The sequence below is a fragment of the Bremia lactucae genome, linkage group LG11 (assembly GCF_004359215.1).
Source record: "Bremia lactucae strain SF5 linkage group LG11, whole genome shotgun sequence".
Lineage (NCBI taxonomy): Eukaryota > Oomycota > Peronosporomycetes > Peronosporales > Peronosporaceae > Bremia > Bremia lactucae.
The window spans coordinates 378,693-399,735 of NC_090620.1; the positions used below are offsets into that span (position 1 = coordinate 378,693).

The following is a 21,043-nucleotide window of genomic DNA, read 5'->3' on the forward strand; positions in this document are numbered from 1 at the left end:
TCTCATTCGAAGGCTCATAATCAGCCGCCTGACGGGTATCAGGCGACTGTTCCATCCTCCCCGAGTCGGCCATTTCGTCCGACTCGCACTCATAATCGACCTCTAAAGAGGGGTCGTACTCACGTGGTGAATCACCACGTGCACTCGCAACACCAAGTGTTGTGCGAGTGGAAGACACTACGGTAGACGGAACGTCTACCGCAAGAGATAACAATGCGTCACCCGCGGCTGCACGAACCGCAGCCGAAGGTTCAGCGCTATCTTCACCCCGCATGAATTGTTCCTTCATGCGATGGAATTTAAAATGATGGATCTGACCAATCAAAAACATTTTAAAAATTAAGTGGTCATTTAGCGACCACTCCACCTAATGACATTTAGAGTGATTGTCGTTTAAGGGAGGGGTGATGTAACGGGGTGTATCGTTACATGAAATTAACACTAAAAGGTTGTTAATTAATATTATCAAAAAGGTAGATAATATTTGGAGGAAATTACTTTATATAGTACATTGAACGTGCGCGCGCCTTTTTGCTGCGCGATTTCAGAGTCATTGGGGAGGGGTCGGGATGGTTGTTGGTCGGGTGGGCCAAGAGAAAATCGCGGAACTGGTGGTGAGCCCCTGTACAAGTTACACAAATGTTGCTGGTTTGAGCGGCGAAAAGAAAGCTGATTAGAGTGTCTGAAATTTTGCAAAAGCTTCTAAACCTCACTCAGAATAATCTTACATCGCTTCTCCGCATATTTTCTTTGAATCGTACCCTTGTCACGATATCGCAGATGTTTTAAGCTTTGAATATAGTATACAAAAATTTTGGTCATTTAGTAGTACTTCCTTAGTTAAATAATATTTAGCATTTTCTATTTTTAAATATATAATTAAGAAGACGACAAAATAGTAAGCATAGCTTTTTTATTTATATTTGGTGTACGTGAAGTTTCGAGGCACATTGTAATAAATGTAATCAGTGTAACGTTAATTAGTAGTGAACTTTACTTCTTTGTTGTTGATGCTGATCATTCATTATTAGAGTGAAGCCTTGAGTCTCTATATCTGTTGTTGCCACGATATTCGTAAACTATATGCTTTGTAAAATAATCACCACACACGAAATGGGTCCTCCGGATAACCGGTAAAAACTGGCTCCATTAAGCCCTAGCTGGTGCTGCAATTCGCAATGACAAGGCTGCAGCATACAGCGACTTTGACAGTCGTCTGTGTAGCCTTCGCATTTCTTTTTTTCGCTATATGTGTACCTGCTTATCAGCTACAGGGGCCAAGCAAGGCTTCACCTATATCGTTACGCACTCATACAAGCGTCGGTAGCATTACTGCAGGTTGCGTACTCTGTCGAGACAGCGGCAACTGCTCTGTCGCTATGAACGACTTATCGTCCGGTGTATTTTGTGGAGATCTTCATGCTCCTGCAGAAACGCAGCCGTGCTGCTGTCCATACTTCACAGAATGCTTGGTTAATGGCATGACGTCCTCCTGTAAGTGTGCCGGGCCTTCCTTTCAAGAGAGGGTTTCAGAAACGAAATCAGCAGATGACACAGAGCCTTTACGAAGAAAACACGTCACGCTGAAGATGGATGACCCTATGGAAAACCAAATGTCAATCTCCACCGAAATTCTTATACATTTGTCGGCGTATCTTGCGCTAGTTGTCATTGCGGTATATGTGGATCATTGGGTAGAGTGCTTCAGGGACGTAAGGCGGAATCAAATGGTTACTTATAGTGAGTCTGTCGAAGTGAAGCTGCTTCGCTTTCGACAGCGCTTTGGCCTGCGGCTGAGCGAATCTCAAACGAACACCAAGTCCGAAGATGATAGACCGTTGCTGGCATCGGAATCCCGTTGTGGATTTAATTCTAATTTTGATTGCACTGATGTCGAAGAGAATTACGTTCGAAACAACGCGGACAAGGCCACGTGTCCTATTGATGCGCTTTAAGAACAACAGCTTGTTTATCGGCACTTATTCACAAAATCGTATTGGTGCAACAGTCGCGTAGCCGTTCATGTGCAATTAAACTACAGCTCAGTATATATACAATAATTGTCTTGCTGTTTTCTCGCACACCGCATTCGACGATTTATATTGACGATCGCCTCTTAAAATGTAACAATTGTGCCGAAGCAGTCCGGAAATGAAAGTTATATACAATACAAGCATCAACATGGCAGAATCCTTTGCCCCGAAACACGCCAACCGACTTTTTGTAAACGATACCCGAGCAATTACCATCAGTTGACACATGACGCGAGTGCTCCCACGGCGCGCAAAAATCTAGACCATGATGTCTCAATTTGTCCTACCGCCATATTCGTGGCCAAACAAGGATATAAGAGTGTCGACCAAGAAATATACAAGCATCACGCTGACATTCAATTGTGCTGTTGACAATGACTAAGTAACCAGTAGGTGTTAATTATTTACGAAATATTAGCGGGCTTGAAAACGTTGAAGCCATCACCGGCAGTGCTAATGAGCACACCTGGACACTGCGGATGAAAATGTAATTCCTTAATATCAGTCTGGCCCTGGTGGATGAATAGAAGCTGCGGCGGCAGGTCAAGCTTTGTTTCGCCATCCACACTTTGAACAGGTTTAGCCGCCTCGGCATCTTCTTCGACGGACATATCCCAGACCGAAATTTGGTTGTCGGCACCGGACACAGCGAGAACGGACTCATCCGTTGGATGCCACTCAATGGACGTAACTGGTGCCGTGTGGTATCGAAAGTGCGCGACCGGATGATCAGCCTTGAAATTACGCAAGTCCCAGATCTTGAATGAGCCGTCGTCTGACCCCGACGCAAGCAAATAGGCAACATTGCGGTTCCAGGAAATAACATTCACTTCATCATCATGGGCAGCAACGTCAAGCATGCTGCCAGCTTTTCGTCGAATATCCCAAATACGAACGGTTTGGTCCGAAGAACAAGATGCGAACACTGACGCCTCCGTGGGGCTCCACTGTAAATCTTCTACTGAGCTCTTGTGGCCCGTAAAAGGCACCTTGTCAACATTAAATGCCCCCTCTGAATTCGACCAGACGTAGATAAACTTGCTGCAGTCACCCGTTACTAGCCGACCCGTCTGCACCGACGACCAGTCCATTGCAAAGCCCTCATCAGCGTGCCCAGAAAAAGTGTATACAGGCGACTGTTTAGCCGGCAAGATTGCGCCACCCTTGCCATCTAGCGAATCGAGCTGCTTTGATATGTCCCAAATGTGCACTTTTTTGCGATCAGACCAGGTGGCCACAATGTTCGAGGACTGCGGCATGCACCGGATGCGGTTTACGGCACTAGGGTGTGAAATCGATCGTGTTTCAAGCACTGGTTCACCTTCCGTGTCATCGTCACTGTCCTCGTCTTCGGAGTCCGAAGCTTCACTATGCTTCGTCTTGTATAGCTCCGACATCTTCATAACCGTTATCTGGTTGTCATCAGATTGAGTAGCCTGCGTGCCTGCGACCATATAGACAGTCAGGGGGAATCGCGAGCGTACCATTCCAAGCTTATCACGCACGACATCAATGCTTAATGCAGGCCACTCAGCTGTCATTGCATAGTACATGTCGTAGGCACTGCTATCGTAATCAAGCACCTCATCGTCTTCCAACTTATCGACACCAGGCATAAACACTTTTTTTGCTTTACTGCCACTAGTTTCGTCACCATCCATGTCTATGTCATGATCGGTATTTGCGGCAGCACCGTCCACAACTTCATCATCTCCTTCACTATCAATCATCTCCTCATCCTCCATATCATCTCCAAATGGATCTTCGAATATCAAATCCGAATCTTCATTGCGCTGTTTTGCTGTGCGACGCTTTAAATCGCCCGATGGCTCGGTATTCGGACGTTTCTTCTGCTGGTTCATGGTAGAGCCGATTGAATGTTGTCTGCCAATCAACATTTTTTGGTACCTTAAAATGTACCCGTGACATTAACTTTTAATCGGATGCTGCTGCCACTAAATTTATATATACCGCTTTGGCTCAACTCCTGAGCTTTGCTATTTAGAAACCGGATTTCAGCTTTTGAGGCGATGTTCCTCCTATCGCAGCGCCACTCGCATCACACACATGCTACAGAATATAGCGCGGGTGCGTCTAAAATCCCAGAATATAAATGCCATAATTACGTATCGTTTTCTTTGTAAAACTAAATGTATTCTATTGGAATATCCCGAGATATTATTTATTATTAAAAACTAGCTGATCGAAGCAATGATAAATGCCGATGTATTTTCATCGATATCGCAATTCATCGTATCGACACGACACGAAATGTTCATTTCGCCGCTTGGACTTTTCAAATACAGGTACAAGCATTTACTGCGCATTTCAATTTATAGCTCGTTACTGTCTATATGCTGATGCGCTATTACTATTCTATAGGCGGATACCCCGTCAAACCAAGCTTTTCAGTGACTACGACCCACTAGAACTTCAGGTATACTAATTAACAAACGACCACCTCATACTTCATCGCCAATCGAATACTAATTTGACGATATCTGTGGATGAATCCATCACCAACGAGGTTAAACTTGTTTTCTCGCTTTTGGGCATGGCAAATCTAACATAGAGCTACAAATAAAGATCAGGCAACTCTTTAATAATGCAAACGATTTAAAAACACTTATCAGTTGAACAATTTCATTCTTCAAATATTCCTATGACGCACATCGGTATATGAACACATTCTCGTCAACCTCAAATCGCTTTATATGCTGCCTTTTTGGATAGGAGCCACTGGCAACGAGCCAGGCTTGCGCGTTCCTAGCCTCTTTTTGACCTTACTGGCAGCCACCTCTGGGTCTGGGCATAGCGAGAAGACTGCGCGCGAGCTCTTAAGGTACTTGTTTCGACCATTATCTTCACGTATTAGACTCTCAAGTACAACATGAGGCGACACTTGTCGTCGCGACGCACGACGCTGAATCTTCAACCGCGCCAAATACCGTCTTGTGCTTGGTTGCTTGCGCTGCAAACGGCTTCCGGCCTCGTCTTCAGCAACAGTTTCGGCAGTCATGTTGCTCCCAGAGCTCTGGCTTCGCGAGACCTTTGCTGGAGGATTTTCGCGAGAAGCTGGCGTCTTAATGTCTACACCCTGCTGCCACGCCTTACCACACGACTCGTGGAACATTTGACCGGGCATGACAAGAACCATAGACGTATGCAAGAGCCATTTCTCTGTACCTGGAGCTCCAGATTGGCCCATTCCAAAAGGTGGCTTGGACAGCGCCACGTGGCAGTAGCCACACACATTCGAAGGTGGAGCGTAACAGCGAGATTTGGCTCGCTTTAGCGTCGTAATTTGATCAAATAAATCCACGCCTATAAGCGCATTTGCTGTTTGATAGATGTTTTGCTCATAATTGTACGTATCCAACATACCAAAGATGGTTGGTCGAAAGTCCCCAAAGGCACCACGACCATGCTCGTTCGTGATCTTAAATAAAATTGACTTGAGCGACACAGACGACGCCATGCGCTCCAGAATAAAGCGAATCATCTCATTAAGTGCCACTTGGAATGCAGTCATAGCACTGCCGCTATGATTTCGATTGACCGGAGCATTACGCGATGGGGTCTTCGTGTTTAGACTGCGTTTGACGGAATTTTGGATACGCAGTAGCTTGTCCAACAGCGTGAACCAAAGCTTTTCTGCCTGTTCGTCCCGATTTCGCAACGAGTTTCGCTGACACATGGTCAATGCCACCTCAAGCGTCTTCATGGCATCCTGGCCCTCTTGTACGCTGTCAATAATGCGATCCGACAATTGATGTCTTGCAGCAACCCCACTGCTACTACTAGCTCCAGCTGTGGCGCTCATCAGCATATCCGATGCACCGCTCGAAGATGAAGTTACGGAAGCGACATTGTAGCCCCGCAAAGCTGGCTTGAGAATCTTTAATTTCTGCTCAAGGCTTTGTAAAATTAGTGTAAGGGCACCAGTGACGTCACCTGTGCGCTCGAGCAGATATGCCTCGGCGTCTGTGATGGCAAACTCCTTGCAGAGACGCAAACACGCATCAACCTTGTAACTGTCATGGGATTCCAGGTATGGAAATACACTAGCAGGTTCAAATTCGCAGAGAAGACGGACAAACCGCTCTTGAACAGCAGGATCGTCTGCAATGCGCAGCTTCGAGCGCTCCAGCAGATCTTTCACCACATCAGCTTCATCGCTTGCACTACTACCACTCGTTGATGAGGAAGCCATAAGCACCTGCTTCAGGTACAAAAATTCAAGCTCAGCACCTCCTTTACCCATGGACAGGAACTTTTGGATAATCTTGTTGTTCAAGTTCGGAAATTGACCCAAAATTAATGTCACAAATGCGTAGCCATTAGTCTTCATGAGCGCTGAAGCGTGGTTAAGCACAGCCTCTTCAATCACCTTTCGACGACGACGAATAGGCTCCGTGCCATTGCTGTCTCGCGGCTCCATATCGTCTCCATCGACGGCCTTGTCAGTCTCCATACGAATATAGCTAAATGCATTCATCTGGAATTCATGATCTTCATCGGCCAGATAGGACGCAATCGCCTCAGTAAAGTCACCTTTGTCCTTGTATAGCAATACCGCAGCGCGATTCATCTTCTCTCGGATAACACTGGCTAGCAAAGCTTCGTGATTGTACGTCGCCTTATTTAGCTTCGTTAATAGTCGCACCAGCATCACCTCACGACCAGCCTTGTCAAATCCTTCTTCTTGTGAAGTTTCGGCTGACACAGCTGACGAGCCAACTGAAAGGAGCGACGCGGGACCAAGAGCAAGAAAGTTCATGAGCGAATCCATCATGGACGCTCCGTCAGCGGATCCAGCCTCGCCAATTGCCGCAGCACGTGCATCTGCGTACTCCTGTGGTTCTATAGATCCCCCGCTTAGCAGACGAGCTTCAAACATGAAGAAGTGAGCATGTTCCACCGAACTGAATGGGCTGTTGGGATCAAAAATGACTTCTGCAAGGGACAAAACAATCGATAATCGACTAGGGCATTTGGTCATCTCAGCATTGCGAGCCGAGTCGTATCTGCTTGTTGGGCGTTCGGAGCAATCTTTTCCCTCGCCTTCAAATTCAACACTTGGTGTGTCAAACATTCGTCCCATTATATTAAATAGCGCGCGCGCGTCAAGACCAATTAGTGTCTCGAGCCGCGGATATGGCCTTGGATTGGATGACCCCGACACAGTCTTTTCGAACAGATGGTAGCAGACCTGTGAGCGCACCTTCCCCAGCTTCAGTAAAGAGATCTGTTCATGCTTCGGGAAAGTGCGGCCGCTTAACGCGTACGAAATGTACAGGAGCAATTTGTAACCAAACAAACGACGACGCCGCGGACCACTTAGTGCCGTCTCTTCCGCTTTTTCCCGTGCACTCAATGCGACAGGCTTGGCGATTGTACTTGTGGAGCTGGTTGCACGAGCTGCAGGGCCAAATGCTGAGGCTAAATTGCTCACGCGGTTTCCAGATGCCGCACGAGTAATCGAGTTGATCGCTGGCTTAGATTTCGATGCCATCGCGTCTAAACAAGCCTCTAGTAGCACATCAATCGGCGTTGTAAAGTCGTCCATGCCTTCATTATAAATGTAGATGAGAGCTGAATAGAGCTCGTGATCATGACAAAGTTTCAAAATTGTATCCAAGTCTAGCTCTGCCACATTTAAATGGAGCAGGCACTGTTCCACTTGTGCGATTTTACCTTGTGCGCTAAAATGACGGACAAATTCTTCCATCGCCGCTGGGGACAAGCTACGCAGCTTTTCGGAAAGAATGTACGGCTCCAGTAGCTCTACTAACACACTAAGCTTGTTTGCGTCCTTAAAGCGTGTATAAATTTCACCAAATAAAAGATCAGTCCGGCCGATTAGTGCACAGTACTCGATACAAACACCTGCCAGCATCTGATAGTGGCTTTTGGCCAAGTCTAGCTTCATCCCAATTTTGTTAAGACTCAGCTCACCGCCGGCAGCAGCTGTGGAACCTGGTGCATTGGCAATGGCGAGACGCACATACTCAATAAGAAGATCGGCTACGCGCTCAGCCACGCTGATCGGTACAAAATTCTTGGTCCTTTCGCCGCTGCGCGCCTTTTGAAGCGTTTCTTCGAGCTTTTTTGCAATATCAGGAGGGTAAGGCACCTCACCACATACCCAACGCACTTCTTCAGCACTCTCTTCATGACGAAAGACATCTTCTTTTTCACCTGTACGCTGATTAGTCTGGCACATGTGCAAAATATCCACAAGACACTGGTCGTTCTGCTTGTCACGAAAAAAGACAGGCGGAAATCGATCTCTCGCTGCACGATCAGCTGCAGCCATCTTAAGTCCTTCATAGTGATCCAGAGCGAGTGCAAGAGCTTCAAGCCACTCGCCATCATCCACTAGCAAATCAATTCGCTGCGTCCATGGTAACACACGAGCGGTCTGTAACTCCTTCAATCCTAAAAGATACAAAATGTTGTAACATCCGCGGAAACTATTCGAAAAACTTCGGGCATTTTTTCCACGATACGAAGCAAACACGAGCTCAAGCGATGAAACATCCACAATTTCAAGCTCCTGACGAGACATCACATCGTACACACAAATTTCATCATGCGAATTCAGGTATACCACAACTTGATCCCCGAGCCATTGAGTTGCCATCACTGCGCTAGAAGATTCAATTTGATCGTGTTCATCAAAGGTCGGAAATCCATGACGAGCTAGCGAGTAATTCTTTCCACCAGGAAAAACAACTTCCAGAAACTGCACACGATTTCCCCAACCACGTGCCAGTACTGGGGCAAGTGCTCTAGAGCTTCCAGGAAAAGATATCCATGCAAACGCCAACGATGGGAGCACAGGGTCATCCGGGGCAATGTCATCTGGTCGAGCCCAGCGGTAGATTACACGCACTTCAGGCTCAATGGCAACGATAAACGTCACTGTTTCGGTGCTAAGCGCAGCAAGACAGTACTGATCCGTAAGGTAGGAAATCTTAGCATTCCCAGCAGACTGTGGAAGGACAGAAATCGACATAATTCGACCCGCTGATCCATCGTACAGGGGATCCACATCTACTACATACACCATTCCCATCATTTTCGAGAAATTTAGCTTATTTACAAGCCCATTCGTGTCCACTGAGACCAGCATAGGCTTCTGATCCTTTAAAAATCGAAGGCTTACGACCGGATTCTCATGTGCATCGGACACGGCTTTTAAGGATGTACCCTTGATCATATCCCAGAGCACAATCCGTCCACTTTGATATCCACACACCAGAAAATCACTACCAGGCGACACGTCCACAGCGGTCACAGGTCCATCTCCGTCCGTGTCGTTTGTATTACCCAGCACTTGCCGAATGTTTTGAAAGTGATCAAAGATAATGACTAATCCCTTTGATGTTCCAATGGCAATAAATTTCGAGTGAATAGCCACCACCGTAGGGGAACCGGGGCCGTACTCTTTAAACTCAATATTTTTTCTCAATTGTCGGCTAATGGCTTCCATAGGTTCAACTTTGACCACTCCTCTAGATTTCTTTTCGGGTGCAGCAACTCCTTCGGCAAGTATCTTTTTTCTTGGATTCTTCTTCATGGCGACAAGTCCTTCTCGTCGAGACTTAAGCGCTTTCAAGCGGGCGTAGGCACGAAGTCGCCGCTTAACTTGCAAGGGAGAAATGAGTTCCACCCCAACACAGCTCAAGAGTTGCTGTTCTCTTGCCTCAGCGATCTGCAACGGCGTGCGAAATTGAGATTCCGTCTTAGTTGTCACAGAAGGCGCGACTTTATGTATCGGGGCCACATCCATGCCCGGACCTGGCTCAATGTTAAGTGTGAAAATGGCGGGCGAGAAGAAGAGATCGTCTTTGTCCTGAGTGGAGCCATCTGTGTCCTCAACGCTATTATTGGCTAGCTCCTCTTCACGAAGAATCTCTTCTAGCGTGATGGTAGAAAGATCCAACTCCCCTAAGTCCTCCTCGTCGCTCTCAAGCAAAAGACTCTCCACACCGCTCATGACGAAGTATGAAGGGATCAAAGGGGCTCTGTAGACGAGCGCTAAGGAGACTTTCTCTTTCACGGAAAGCTCTTGCAATGAGAAGATAATAAGGCTGATTCTTGTAGAGGGAGACATAGCCAACTTTTTTTAATTACCGCTACATACTTTATTTAATCTAAGATTGTGTAATCAATTGATTAATCAACCCCGTCGGCGCTTCCGGCTTTCGTACTTCTGGTCAAACTTCCGACGCAGGTTGTGCGGTAAATTGTCGGCGGGTTCCCAAGTGACATCTTCGTAGCCAACCCACTTGACCTTATACTGATGCGTCTTAAGTCTCGTAGTAGGGTCACGCTTGCTACGGCGGTCAAGAATTTCTTCCACAACGTACACGTCTTCACGCACCGGCTGGCCCTCAAACTCATCAATAAGGTCTTTTGAGATATTGCTCGCAGGCTCCCACGTCGTTTCCTCATATCCTTCCCATTTCACTTCATACAAGTCTGGATCGCCATAGCTCTCGCCAGTCTTCTTGCGAATAATCTTTTCCACTTCATATACGTCTGGATCGTCGGTGTCGAACATGTCGTTAGGCTCTTCGTCCTCGTCAGAGGACAAGACAACTTCCTTTGGCGGCACATTGCCCGTCACGTTCTTTGGTTTCTTCGATCTACTTTCGACTGAATCACGGGATGATGTAGACTCAAGCGAAGATTCATCGCTAGAGCTACAAGACGACTCCTCAATCGACAGCACGTCGTCGTCGCTACCCAGCTGCATGTGACGTTTTAAGCCAGTAATCGGTGGCTTGCTCAACTTATCGACAGTTTTTTCCTTCGTGTTCGGCTTTTGCTTTTCTTTGTTATGCACTCGTTTTCTCTGTTTTGTCGTTTTCTCTTTCTTCCGCTGCCTCTTTTTCTGCCTTTCATCACTCTCAGCGCTGGTCAGCAATGCATGTTTCTCCTCTTGCAGCTGTCGTTCGCGCTCCTTTCGCTCACTGCGCGCAGTCTCCTTAAGCGATTCCATACAAATTTCTGACGTAATTGGCTGGTCTTCCGCTGGCTCGTAAGCGCGCATCCAGTCACGGATCAATGCCAATTTGCGAGAGTCTGGGCCCACTTGTTCCAAAAGTGGCACGGTGCGGATCGCTGCTAAAGAGAGCTGGTCCTTTGCTGTGTTGTATAGACCCAGTGACTCGGGCAGATTCTGGCACATTGTTACGAGCGCACGGTCGATCAATACGGACGATTCATCCAGCGACATCAGTGTTCAATTCTTTAAGCTGCAACACGTCTGGGGGTAGTAACACTATTTTAAGCAAAACTTTTTGAGTGGTAATTAAGTGCACCCTTCATGCGACCTGTACAATTTGACCTTTTTGCGCCCAGGGATGGCGCAATGGACACTCAAGAGGCTCGAGCGTGCCGTAGAAAATTTCACTGCGCAGCTACAGTGCTCTATCTGCCTATGCTCGTATGAAAACCCCGTCTCGTTGCCTTGCAACCACTGTTTTTGCGAGGAATGCATCCATCGGGCGCTGGAAGTCAAGGTACAATGCCCCATTTGCAAGATGCCGACCAGTAAGCGATGTCTCCGCTATGACACAACGGTCCAAGAGCTTTTACGAGCTACCGAAATTTTATGCGCCGCTCCAGTTTCGTTTTTAGCGGCTGTCGATCATCAAGTGCCTATAAAGGTTGAGAAACAGTCAAACAAGGATTCGAAGCAGCCATCTGGAGAAACCAAACTGCTTAAAACTGTTCTGGAGAAGACAGAGGAAAAGCATGTGCTTTCAGATATGAAGTCACTGAGGAAGCAGTCACTAGCTAATGGAACTGACTCGCAGCTTACAGCCGTGCGGATGTCTTCCACAATTTTTGATGTTTCCGTGCCGAAGGATGCACAAAAGAGGAAGTTGACGTCATCGAGAAGGCGGTCTAACATTGGAGTGGCTGCTGCAAGAAACAACAACACATCCACAGCATTAGATGAAAGTCACTTCAAAGCAGCAGATCGGGGTCACCAAACCTTTTCCAAAAGAAGACGGCGGTCTTCAATAGATGGAATTGCATCAGATATAAATGCTTCGAAGAACGGTTTCATATCCCAAAAAGCAGATTTAAACAAGCTCGAGTCGTCGCGGAAGCTGGATGCAGATGCTGATGTCGTCGTGGCTGAAACACAACTTGACGAAGTCGAAAATGAGCAGCAAGAGGCATCACCACGACGGCAGCGGACAACAGCAGATAATGCGGTTGAGACTAAATTATTAACTAAAAAAAGGCGGCAATTGAGTTTGATTGAAGCCGCAGCGAATGATAGAGCGAGTGAGATTCAAGTGAAAGCAGTGAATTGCAATCAAAATTCACCAACAGCGCGCAAGAGAAGACAATTCGCGAAGACTAGAGACAATGCGGCTACAAATAAGGTGCATGAGCCGGAAGTAAATACAAAACAGCATTTAGCAGTTAATAAAGTAGTCACACCTCGTGGAAAAGCAGATTTTAAATCGCGAATTGACAACCAAGCAGAACCTACAAAACAAATCGAGGCCTTCGAGGTTGGAGATCTAGTAGACGTGATTGAGCGACAGTGGATCGGCATTAATCGACGTGGTGGAGCAGCGCGTATTACAAAAGTTTATGCAGACGGTTTCTATGGAGTTAAATTTGTGATTGGGTCTAATTCAGATAATCGAGTGCCCGGCTCGTTTATTCAGAGACCTACAGAGGATTTAGTTTCAGACTCGACACCGAGCCGCGCTGTTAGAAAACGTCAGCGTCGGCAATTTTTCGAAAGAATGACTTCATCGAATTCATCGGCTTCCAAAGGTAACTCGTGTCGCCAGTTTATAGAAACGAAACATATCAAGACTAAAGTGAGTATGATGCAAATTGAAAGCATGCAGGGATGGTGTTTCTTTGTTCTGGACTCGAAAAAAATCGAATACAGCAGATTCTCAAATGGGCTGAATTGCTTAAAGCTACAGTGGTCCGTAGCTGGTCTAAAGATGTAACACATTTGATCGTAAAATGCGTAAGCTGGGATGGTTCTGACGAGGGTACCCCGTTACCAGACGATTCTCGTTCTGAAAGGGTGCTTCAGGATTACGACCGAGGCAACCTTAACTTACCTGACGACTCAAAATGTGGTCGCTGGGTAAAAATTAGGTCTTTAAAGTATCTCAAGGCTCTTGTTGGAGGCCGCTGGATTGTGAGCGACTATTGGCTCCAAGGTATGCATCACGATTTGCTTATCGTCGTAGATTACTTTATTTGCTTATGGATATATAGCTTGTGCAAATTGTGGTGGCTATGTTAGTGAGCTTAAGTATGAAGTGGATGGTCATTGGAAAGGAAGAACGATCAAAGAGGCTGTCAAACGGTCACGGCTAGCTCGAGAAAAGCTTCTTCAGTTGGCTATGCCGGATGTAGGTCTTTTAATATTGTTATGTACACTTCCTGAGCTAAACGCAATGTTTGTCTTTTGTATACAGATTGATCACTCAAACATAGGCACGATGCTGTTTGCTGGCTTTTGCTTTCATGTTACCGGCGACTTCCTCTCGCCTATGCCTCCAATATCGGAGCTGAATACCTTGATAATGACGGGTGGTGGAAAGCTGATTGCATTTTTGGATGAGATTTTTGATGAAATGCAAAAGCTTGAGAATAGCTCTCGAAAGCTTATCATCGTGTCTGACAAGATAAATCCACTTGCCTTGCGTCAGCAAGCTAAACAGCTTACAGCTCAGCTGCAGATAAATTCGATATCGTCGCCAATCATTGTAAATTATTTGTGGTTGATCAACAGCATTAGTGAAGCGAAGTTGCGCGAGCTTTGTTGAGTTGCAATCAAAGCGGTGTGCGTTCCTCAGAGAAAAATTAGATTAAAAGCTTCTCGAGCTTACGATAACACTAACAAAGAGTTTGTTGTTAACCAAATAAAGCAAGTTCCACAGAGTATGTGGCAACTTACTACGATCACCGGTTTATCCTTTAAAACGACACCATGTACATGGAGTAAGGCGCTTGACGCGAGCTCGATGGTGGGATATGTCACAAAGGCCTGGCACTTCATTCGGCCTTCAGAGAAGTGACGGATATTCATGGTCCTGAATAAAAATTTAGAAAGGAGTTACTGATGCCACAGTGAAACCACATGTTGGATTGCACGTACTGTAGTCCCTGTGAAATTGGTAATACAGCGCCAAATACAGCATAAAGATCAACTAGCTCTACCGTTTTAGCAAGATTCTTTACATAAAGCATGTTGGTTGGATCCCCACGCTGATAATTCTTTATAGCCTTCAATAAAGCAATTTCTCCATCAAGCAAGCGCCTGCTTGCCAGCTCCTCCACTGTCCATCGTGTCACGGTTGAAAACAGACATTCTTTGTTAACGTCATAAAATTTCTAAGTTGCATGAAAAATTGCATAATTAATGGGCAAAAGTTTGCAAAAAGATATCTCGTCGTACTACAATCAACGTTTTTCCTTCTAGATGAAGGCCATGCAGCTGATCAATTGCTGCCGAAGCCATGCTTTGATCTGGAAAGTCTATGATAGCCGAGTTTTTATCTGGTAAAAGCGTGACCTGCAAAGAACTAATAACGGTTTAGTTGACAAAAAAGTTGCTCGCATTTTGAGAAGTAGAATCAGCAGAGCGTACACCAGCGAAACATCGTGAGGCAAAACGTAGCCGAATACCGTGCGCAGGTCACCTTTATCTACTCCATCTGCAACGTTCGTTATCAAAATGCTACGTGACGGCAAACCACGATCGTAAAATCTCATCAATGGCTCCTTCAGTAATTCTGACCATTCAGAAAATTTTAATTTCTACGGCAGATTTGCTAAAATAATTAACACGAACCTGTAGGTGCTATTCGATGCTGCCTCAGCTCCTGATCTGATATTACTCCTGGGCGAGTTGGTCGATGCAGTTTCTGGTTTTTACTGTCGATTTCATCCTGAAAAACCGAACTAAGTTTGACACCTCCTTTATGGCGCTTTGAGGGCTTTGCTTTTTGTGAATGAAAACCCTCACAACGAGCCTTTTCGAGTGCTGTAATGCTGCCCGTAGCCTTGCTTAGGCAGAACGAATCTTTTGGTGGCTGCATTTTTTTTTCGACCGACTGAAGTTTGCCTTCTGTTGCTTTGTTTTGAAACTCTAGTTCATTAATCTCGTCTTCTTCAACAATTTGAGCGTCCAGATTACTATCAATTTGTCGGCGTTTCAAATGCTTCCACTTGAAATTTTCAGGGCTTACGTCTTGCTTTTCTGAAAACCGACCTGGAATTGCGTTTTCCTTAAATGGAGCTGGCAGATTCATCTTGTTCATGAGATGAAGTACTTGAGTATAAAATCGGGGCAATGCAATCAGTGCTACAAATTGCAAGCAACAAAGTATCAGCCAAACAATCTCAATATTCCGTAAAAACATTCTTGCAACAAAGACCATTAGATATATTGCGAATTATACTTTCAGTAGCCTTCGGATACTTATATTCGAGAAGTGGAGACGAGGCGTAATATATTCTACCAAGCATCGCAAAGCAAGCCTTTAGAATTATATATACAGCACGTTTTTTCCGCAGAATCAACATACCCTAGGTGCGGAGCCAACGGCGCTGGATCGCAGAAAGTGCTTTGCAAAGGAGCTGGTAGCGGTGGCAGCGGCGGAGGCACAGCTTTTGGCAACAGTGGTTGGACACTGCTTGTATCATTCCTTTTTGTAGTTTTCGCCTCTTCATTCATTTGGATCGGCATCGTTGCAGCTTTGTCACCAACCGCTTTCACGATTAGGCTGTGACCAGCCAATTTGAGCAAATTAAGACGCCTTTTTGCATTTTCTTGGGCTTCTTCGGTTGGAAATTGTGCGACAGCTTTTTGAAATTTTTCATTTAAGTCAGCACCTGGTTCCTTGCTGCCTGATGTCAAATTCTTCCCAATAGGTTAAGCATGGAAACTTGAAGCATTGTATACTGTAGTATTTTCAATGTACATACTCTGCGCTGCAGCACACGGACATGAGTTGCACCGTAATGGATTAGAAGCGTTGTTATTGCCTCCGTGGACAGCACAGCCGGCAAATTTCGCACGCGTAGGCTAAAGCTCTGGTCGTCTGAAACTTTTGGAGTTGACATGATACGAAATCGACTCAATTTATAAAGGACATTATCATTACAGCACGCCAATAAAAGAAGAAATTATAACAAAAGAACAAAAGAGAGCAAAAAAAATGGCAACATTTCGTTAAACCTAAATGACAGGTGGCTGCGTCACCGTGAGTACAGTGCTTTTAAACTTGCAACATCTCTTGAATGGCCCGCAAAACATCTTGCTTCTGGCTGTCAGTCAACTGCGCTACGAGATTCAAAATTAATGCTACGGACGGCGTCTGCGAACTACAATAGTCACACAGAATATAAATTAATACCTTCCAAGTTTCCGCATTTCGTCTACGGCGTACCAAATAAATGTATTAAAATAAACTGTCGTGAAGCAGTTTGTGATTAATTGGCAGTCCATTCGGTCCATAACACCACCATGGCCTGGAATAAATGAGTCGAAATCTTTCAAGTGGTAGGTGCGTTTGATCGCCGACGCATAAAATCCTCCAAACGGCGACACAACTGAAGCAAAAATTGCGAACCAAAACGAGTGAAGCTAGTTTTACAAGAGTAAATCAATATTAATAAGAACCGTGCACTGAATCTAACCAATAGCTTGATAAAATACACACCTGAATCGGAAGGAGTTGAATTTCGTTTCGGCCAATTATTCGCTCAATGAAAAGCGGCACATTATAAAAGTGCGGGAGGAAAACGTCCCGTGGGACACAAGTAAGTGGGTCGGCAATCAATTTAAACTGCAACACGGAGCAATAAGAAAAAAGAAGCATTAGTCATGTCAAAGTGACAATTTAGCTAAGCAACTTTCTGCACCTCAAAGCTTTCAACTGGGCAGGTCAACCATGAAAACTAAAAGCAGAAGCGCAATCACGTCTTGACTCATTGCGTTGTTACATGGGCATAAAAAATCAAACACCACCTACCTTTGAGATGAAAGCGCTAGAAAAAAATGCGTATATTACGGTGCATATAAATGCACCAATGAAGCCCTCCCAAGTCTTGTTTGGAGATAACCGCAGAAATGGCGTCTTGATGAATTTTCGTCCGAATAGCTTCCCGCAAAAGAATGCAAAACAATCATTACAGATCACGAGCGACACAGGGAAAAGGAACCAAAATAGGCCTAAATATGTACAAATCCATCAGTTTGCGTAGAATTCAATCGTACACACTATCGCACACAATACCATTGAATATGTTCGTAAGCACATACTTCATTTGGAAGACGATAAGTCCAAGAGTCACAATTGTCCACGTGTACTGGCCTGCAGCAGGACAAAGTTGTCGTACAATATTCCCATCAAGGTTCAAGTTGCCATCTAGTTGGTGCGATACTATTCGTACCCATCTGGTATTTGTAGTAACCTTTGTGTCAATTTATTATGAGGGAATGTAACATTCAACCAAAAAGTAAGTATATGCATGACTCGACAACCAGCAGATATAAGACGCACCTTTCTTGAGACTCAAGACGGACATGACAAAGAGCATGGCGTACATAGAAAAAGAAACCCACGTATGATACCGCAGATAGTGGGCAATAGCGGGTGGAACAAAGCGGATTTTACTGCTCTCGATAAAGGCGCCGAGCGAGTCGCCGTAATTGTAAATTAGTGCCACGACAAACCACATCCATTGCACAGAGCGGAACCATGGAATATTCTTCTCGGCTGCAGCTCGGTATCGCACATTAACTAGCTCCCGAAATAGGAGTGTCTGCAGTGCGACCACAAGCCCCCATACGTACATGTGACCACAGTATAAAATGGCAATGAAGCCGCCAATCATTGCAAAGCCTACGATGACGCGGGTCATAAATTTGGTAAGTCCACCAATGCCAGGAGGAGGCGTTTCCACTACAGCATGCGCATGCTTTGAAACGCTATCGGAGTCGGAACGGCGCTTGCGTAAGGCCATCGCAAAGTGTCGATTTGACGTTGTTTTGATAATGTGTCGTGTGCAACTTATTTTCTGTCGCCACGCAATCGACAAAAAAATGACCACATTTAGCGAATTCAACCAAATTACTTAAATAGAAAAAGAATTCATTTAAGAAAAAATCACAAAAGTAAAAATTTATTTTAAATACTCTTTAAACAAGAAATTTTTGTTTATTAAAAAATATTCCAGAAATTAGTAAAAAGATAAATGTTGGGCTAGCAATACTACTGTTATACCGGTAACAGACACTTAATAAAATATCACTGTATCGAAATCTTCTTCGGATCATGTTTCGAAAACGCCCAGATGCACTGCTTTCGCGGTATGCCTCCATTGGAGCACGTTGCAAGTACACTAGTGATAGCATGCAGATGCGCGAGTTAGTGAGGTTATATCCAAATTGACCTTATGGCTTAGCGTGTAAGAAGCTGACCTGATCTTTGTATTCCTTCAGGAAATTGGATTATGACGGATACTTATGTGGCTTACTGCTGCCAGTCGAGACGCGACCATCATACTTCTCCATTGTAGAGTCCTTTTCTATATATTGCATTGAATATCTGCTAAAAAAAACTGTGGATTGCGTTGATAACAGCGCGCACTGAACGCCGAAGTCGCGACTATCAAGGACTCAACATTCAGCAACTTGGTCATGGGCAGAATTCGCATGCAGTGGTGGCGTGAACGCATCTTTAACCTTTACGATTATTCGGTTAAAGAAGGCAATAGTCGGCCAACACAGTCAACAGCGCTTCTGCGTGGCTTGGACAAAGCCATTCATGAGCACAACTTGACGCGGCGGTGGTTCGAAAGATTACTGGATGCTCGCGATCTGGACCTTAATCGTGAAGAGGTGCTTAGCATGCAAGAATTAAAGACTTACGCTGAACAGACGGCCTCTTCGCTACTGTATCTCACGTTGGAATGCCTTGGCGTACGCGATGAAACGGCAGACTGTGTAGCAGAACATGCTGGTGTGGCAATCGGACTGACGACATTATTGCGTGGAACACCATATCATAGCTTGCGAAAAGAAACTTATCTACCCCAAGCTTTACTTGACAAGGTACAAATTAATTTATAATTTAGTCGATCAATTTTGTGAAAAACTAACGTGCTGAATTGTTGTTACCGTGATCCTCTAGCATGATCTCTCAATTATGGATGTACTAGGTGCGTCGGAGAAACCCTCAAACGGTGATAAATTGGCTCCTGTAGTGTTTGAAGTTGCCTGTTGCGCCATGGACCATCTTCGTCAAGCTCGTTCGCTGCGAAAAAATATACCAAAAGAAGCACGCAGTGCCTTTTTGCCTCTGATCAGCTCATCTCTTTACTTAAAAGATCTAGAGGCAGCTAACTTCAACGTGTTCGCTCCAGAATTGCAGCAGCGAAACATGTTTCAGCTACACTTGCAGGTATTAAAGCATTACTTTTGGCGCAAATACTAGAACTTTATTTCGAACGAATAATGGTACAATTTATCATTCTTAGGTTCTTTGAATCGCTGCACTAATTTCAAAAGTGTAATTGATTAAAAGAACTTCCTAGTCGCCTCCCCTCCAGACCTATGTATGTACACGAAAGCTTTTGGATATCTTTCCCAATGCTTCACAAACATCAAACCTCTGGAAAGTAAGCAGAGGCAACGCTGAATAGTGTATGACACCTCACGCGATCGCTTTAGTTTCTCTGCTTCTTTGCCGAGCTTACTGATTTGTTGCCGTTGTTTCCACTGCCCGAGGATCCTTGTTGCTGTTGCTGCTGGCCCGCACTCGAAGACCGCCGCTTGGCGTCCAATGCCGCCAGTTGACCCTGCAATTGGTCTTTTTTCAGCTTTACGCGGTTTTCAAACTCAAAGCCGCTCTTAAAGTAGTCAAGACGTGATGGTGCTGAAATGTGCAATAGCTCCTCCTCAATAGCACAAGCCTGTAGATAAACAGCCAGCCACAGCAACAACATTATGCCAAATAAGTTCAGTAACCTGCGGGCTGCTCACCACTTGAAGTAAATCTTCATAGTTGACACAGCGGCTGGTATACGCGTCGCGTATTTTAGAGCGCACGGCTTGGCGCTCCTCAATAGTAAGATACATCCTCCAATCCTGCATTGTGGACGACTGGGAGACACTCCGAGTGGCAGCAGTAGCGCTAAAATTACTGTTAGCTCCGTTACCGCCAGTGTTTGATAGGCTATTACTACCGCCACGATAGTTCTGGTTCGCTGAAGGGCGATTGTATGCACCTGAGGATGTCACCGCGCGCAGCATCTGCGGCGGGTTCGTGTTGGGCGTCGCGTGAAGTACTGACGGAATGGAGTTTATCCCCACGCCTAGGTGACTAGAAATTCCACCATGTCCCACGCTACAAGTTGCACCACCACTAAGCGTACGCTTGAGCGACGGAATGGCCTGCGCCGAACCGTTAGCAGGTTCGTTCTTCATCTGTCCAAGGTTCATCACTATAAATTTTAAGCACTACTTCTTGTAAATCAGCAGTAATTTTGCGGTTTGCCTATCAATCGAAACATATGATAAACAGTTGAGTAGTTTTGCAATAAATTCATTTTTAGGAAGAGGAGTCAAAATGATCTTAATTTTCAGCTGAAATGATAAAGAAAAGTTTTTTTTTAGTTTATCGATCGATACTGTGACGTAACACTTGGAAGAATTTGACCCAGTCGGTCTAACAGTCGCTGCGGCAGGACGTGGAAGTGATCAAAATGGGAGACAACGCGTCATCGACATATGTATACGAGACCGTTCGGATAGTCATAAAGCTGCAAGGATCGTTGTTTGAGCTGACGGACGAGCTAATTAGGCATTTAAATTAGCTCGAGGCGATTGGCCGAGTGTCTTGAAGGGGCCTGCGTGTAACGGGGCACTACTGACTTGTACTGCTTCAGTACAAGTCCACTTCGCACTGCCTCAGTGCGAGTGGTGCCTCACG

The 21,043-nt window shown here is 45.4% G+C and overlaps 8 protein-coding genes across 8 annotated transcripts; 3 read left to right on the plus strand and 5 right to left on the minus strand.

Annotated features, from left to right (window-relative positions):
• Positions 1–1,379: 1,379 nt before the first annotated feature.
• CCR75_004474 (uncharacterized protein) lies at positions 1,380–1,955 on the plus strand (the record flags this gene model as incomplete). The annotated part of the gene is made up of 1 exon (XM_067962560.1): positions 1,380–1,955. One exon carries the CDS (start codon positions 1,380–1,382, stop codon positions 1,953–1,955), a length of 576 nt encoding a protein of 191 aa, XP_067817777.1.
• A 482-nt stretch (positions 1,956–2,437) lies between these two features.
• CCR75_004473 (uncharacterized protein) lies at positions 2,438–3,895 on the minus strand (the record flags this gene model as incomplete). The annotated part of the gene is made up of 1 exon (XM_067962559.1): positions 2,438–3,895. The coding sequence occupies one exon, from the start codon at positions 3,893–3,895 to the stop codon at positions 2,438–2,440; it is 1,458 nt and encodes a 485-aa protein (XP_067817780.1).
• An 848-nt stretch (positions 3,896–4,743) lies between these two features.
• On the minus strand, positions 4,744–10,038 carry CCR75_004472 (uncharacterized protein; the record flags this gene model as incomplete). Its single annotated transcript, XM_067962558.1, has 1 exon — positions 4,744–10,038. One exon carries the CDS (start codon positions 10,036–10,038, stop codon positions 4,744–4,746), a length of 5,295 nt encoding a protein of 1,764 aa, XP_067817779.1.
• A 108-nt stretch (positions 10,039–10,146) lies between these two features.
• On the minus strand, positions 10,147–11,283 carry CCR75_004471 (uncharacterized protein; the record flags this gene model as incomplete). Its single annotated transcript, XM_067962557.1, has 1 exon — positions 10,147–11,283. The coding sequence occupies one exon, from the start codon at positions 11,281–11,283 to the stop codon at positions 10,222–10,224; it is 1,062 nt and encodes a 353-aa protein (XP_067817782.1). The 3' UTR covers positions 10,147–10,221.
• Positions 11,284–11,410: 127 nt separating this feature from the next.
• CCR75_004470 (uncharacterized protein) lies at positions 11,411–13,867 on the plus strand (the record flags this gene model as incomplete). The annotated part of the gene is made up of 4 exons (XM_067962556.1): positions 11,411–12,898; positions 12,922–13,255; positions 13,314–13,450; positions 13,517–13,867. The coding sequence occupies 4 exons, from the start codon at positions 11,411–11,413 to the stop codon at positions 13,865–13,867; spliced, it is 2,310 nt and encodes a 769-aa protein (XP_067817781.1).
• Positions 13,868–13,904: 37 nt separating this feature from the next.
• Positions 13,905–16,256, minus strand: CCR75_004469 (uncharacterized protein; the record flags this gene model as incomplete). Its single annotated transcript, XM_067962555.1, is given in 9 exon segments — positions 13,905–13,925; positions 13,999–14,134; positions 14,200–14,435; positions 14,500–14,616; positions 14,628–14,836; positions 14,896–15,408; positions 15,506–15,561; positions 15,632–15,966; positions 16,032–16,256. 9 exon segments carry the CDS (start codon positions 16,167–16,169, stop codon positions 13,905–13,907), a joined length of 1,761 nt encoding a protein of 586 aa, XP_067817680.1. The 5' UTR covers positions 16,170–16,256.
• Positions 16,257–18,385: 2,129 nt separating this feature from the next.
• Positions 18,386–20,566, plus strand: CCR75_004467 (uncharacterized protein; the record flags this gene model as incomplete). The annotated part of the gene is made up of 5 exons (XM_067962553.1): positions 18,386–18,486; positions 18,553–18,625; positions 18,694–19,164; positions 19,244–20,024; positions 20,095–20,566. 4 exons carry the CDS (start codon positions 18,386–18,388, stop codon positions 19,544–19,546), a joined length of 948 nt encoding a protein of 315 aa, XP_067817679.1. The 3' UTR covers positions 19,547–20,024; positions 20,095–20,566.
• Positions 19,779–20,553, minus strand: CCR75_004468 (uncharacterized protein; the record flags this gene model as incomplete). Its single annotated transcript, XM_067962554.1, has 2 exons — positions 19,779–20,024; positions 20,095–20,553. The coding sequence occupies 2 exons, from the start codon at positions 20,551–20,553 to the stop codon at positions 19,779–19,781; spliced, it is 705 nt and encodes a 234-aa protein (XP_067817681.1).
• Positions 20,567–21,043: the final 477 nt, after the last annotated feature.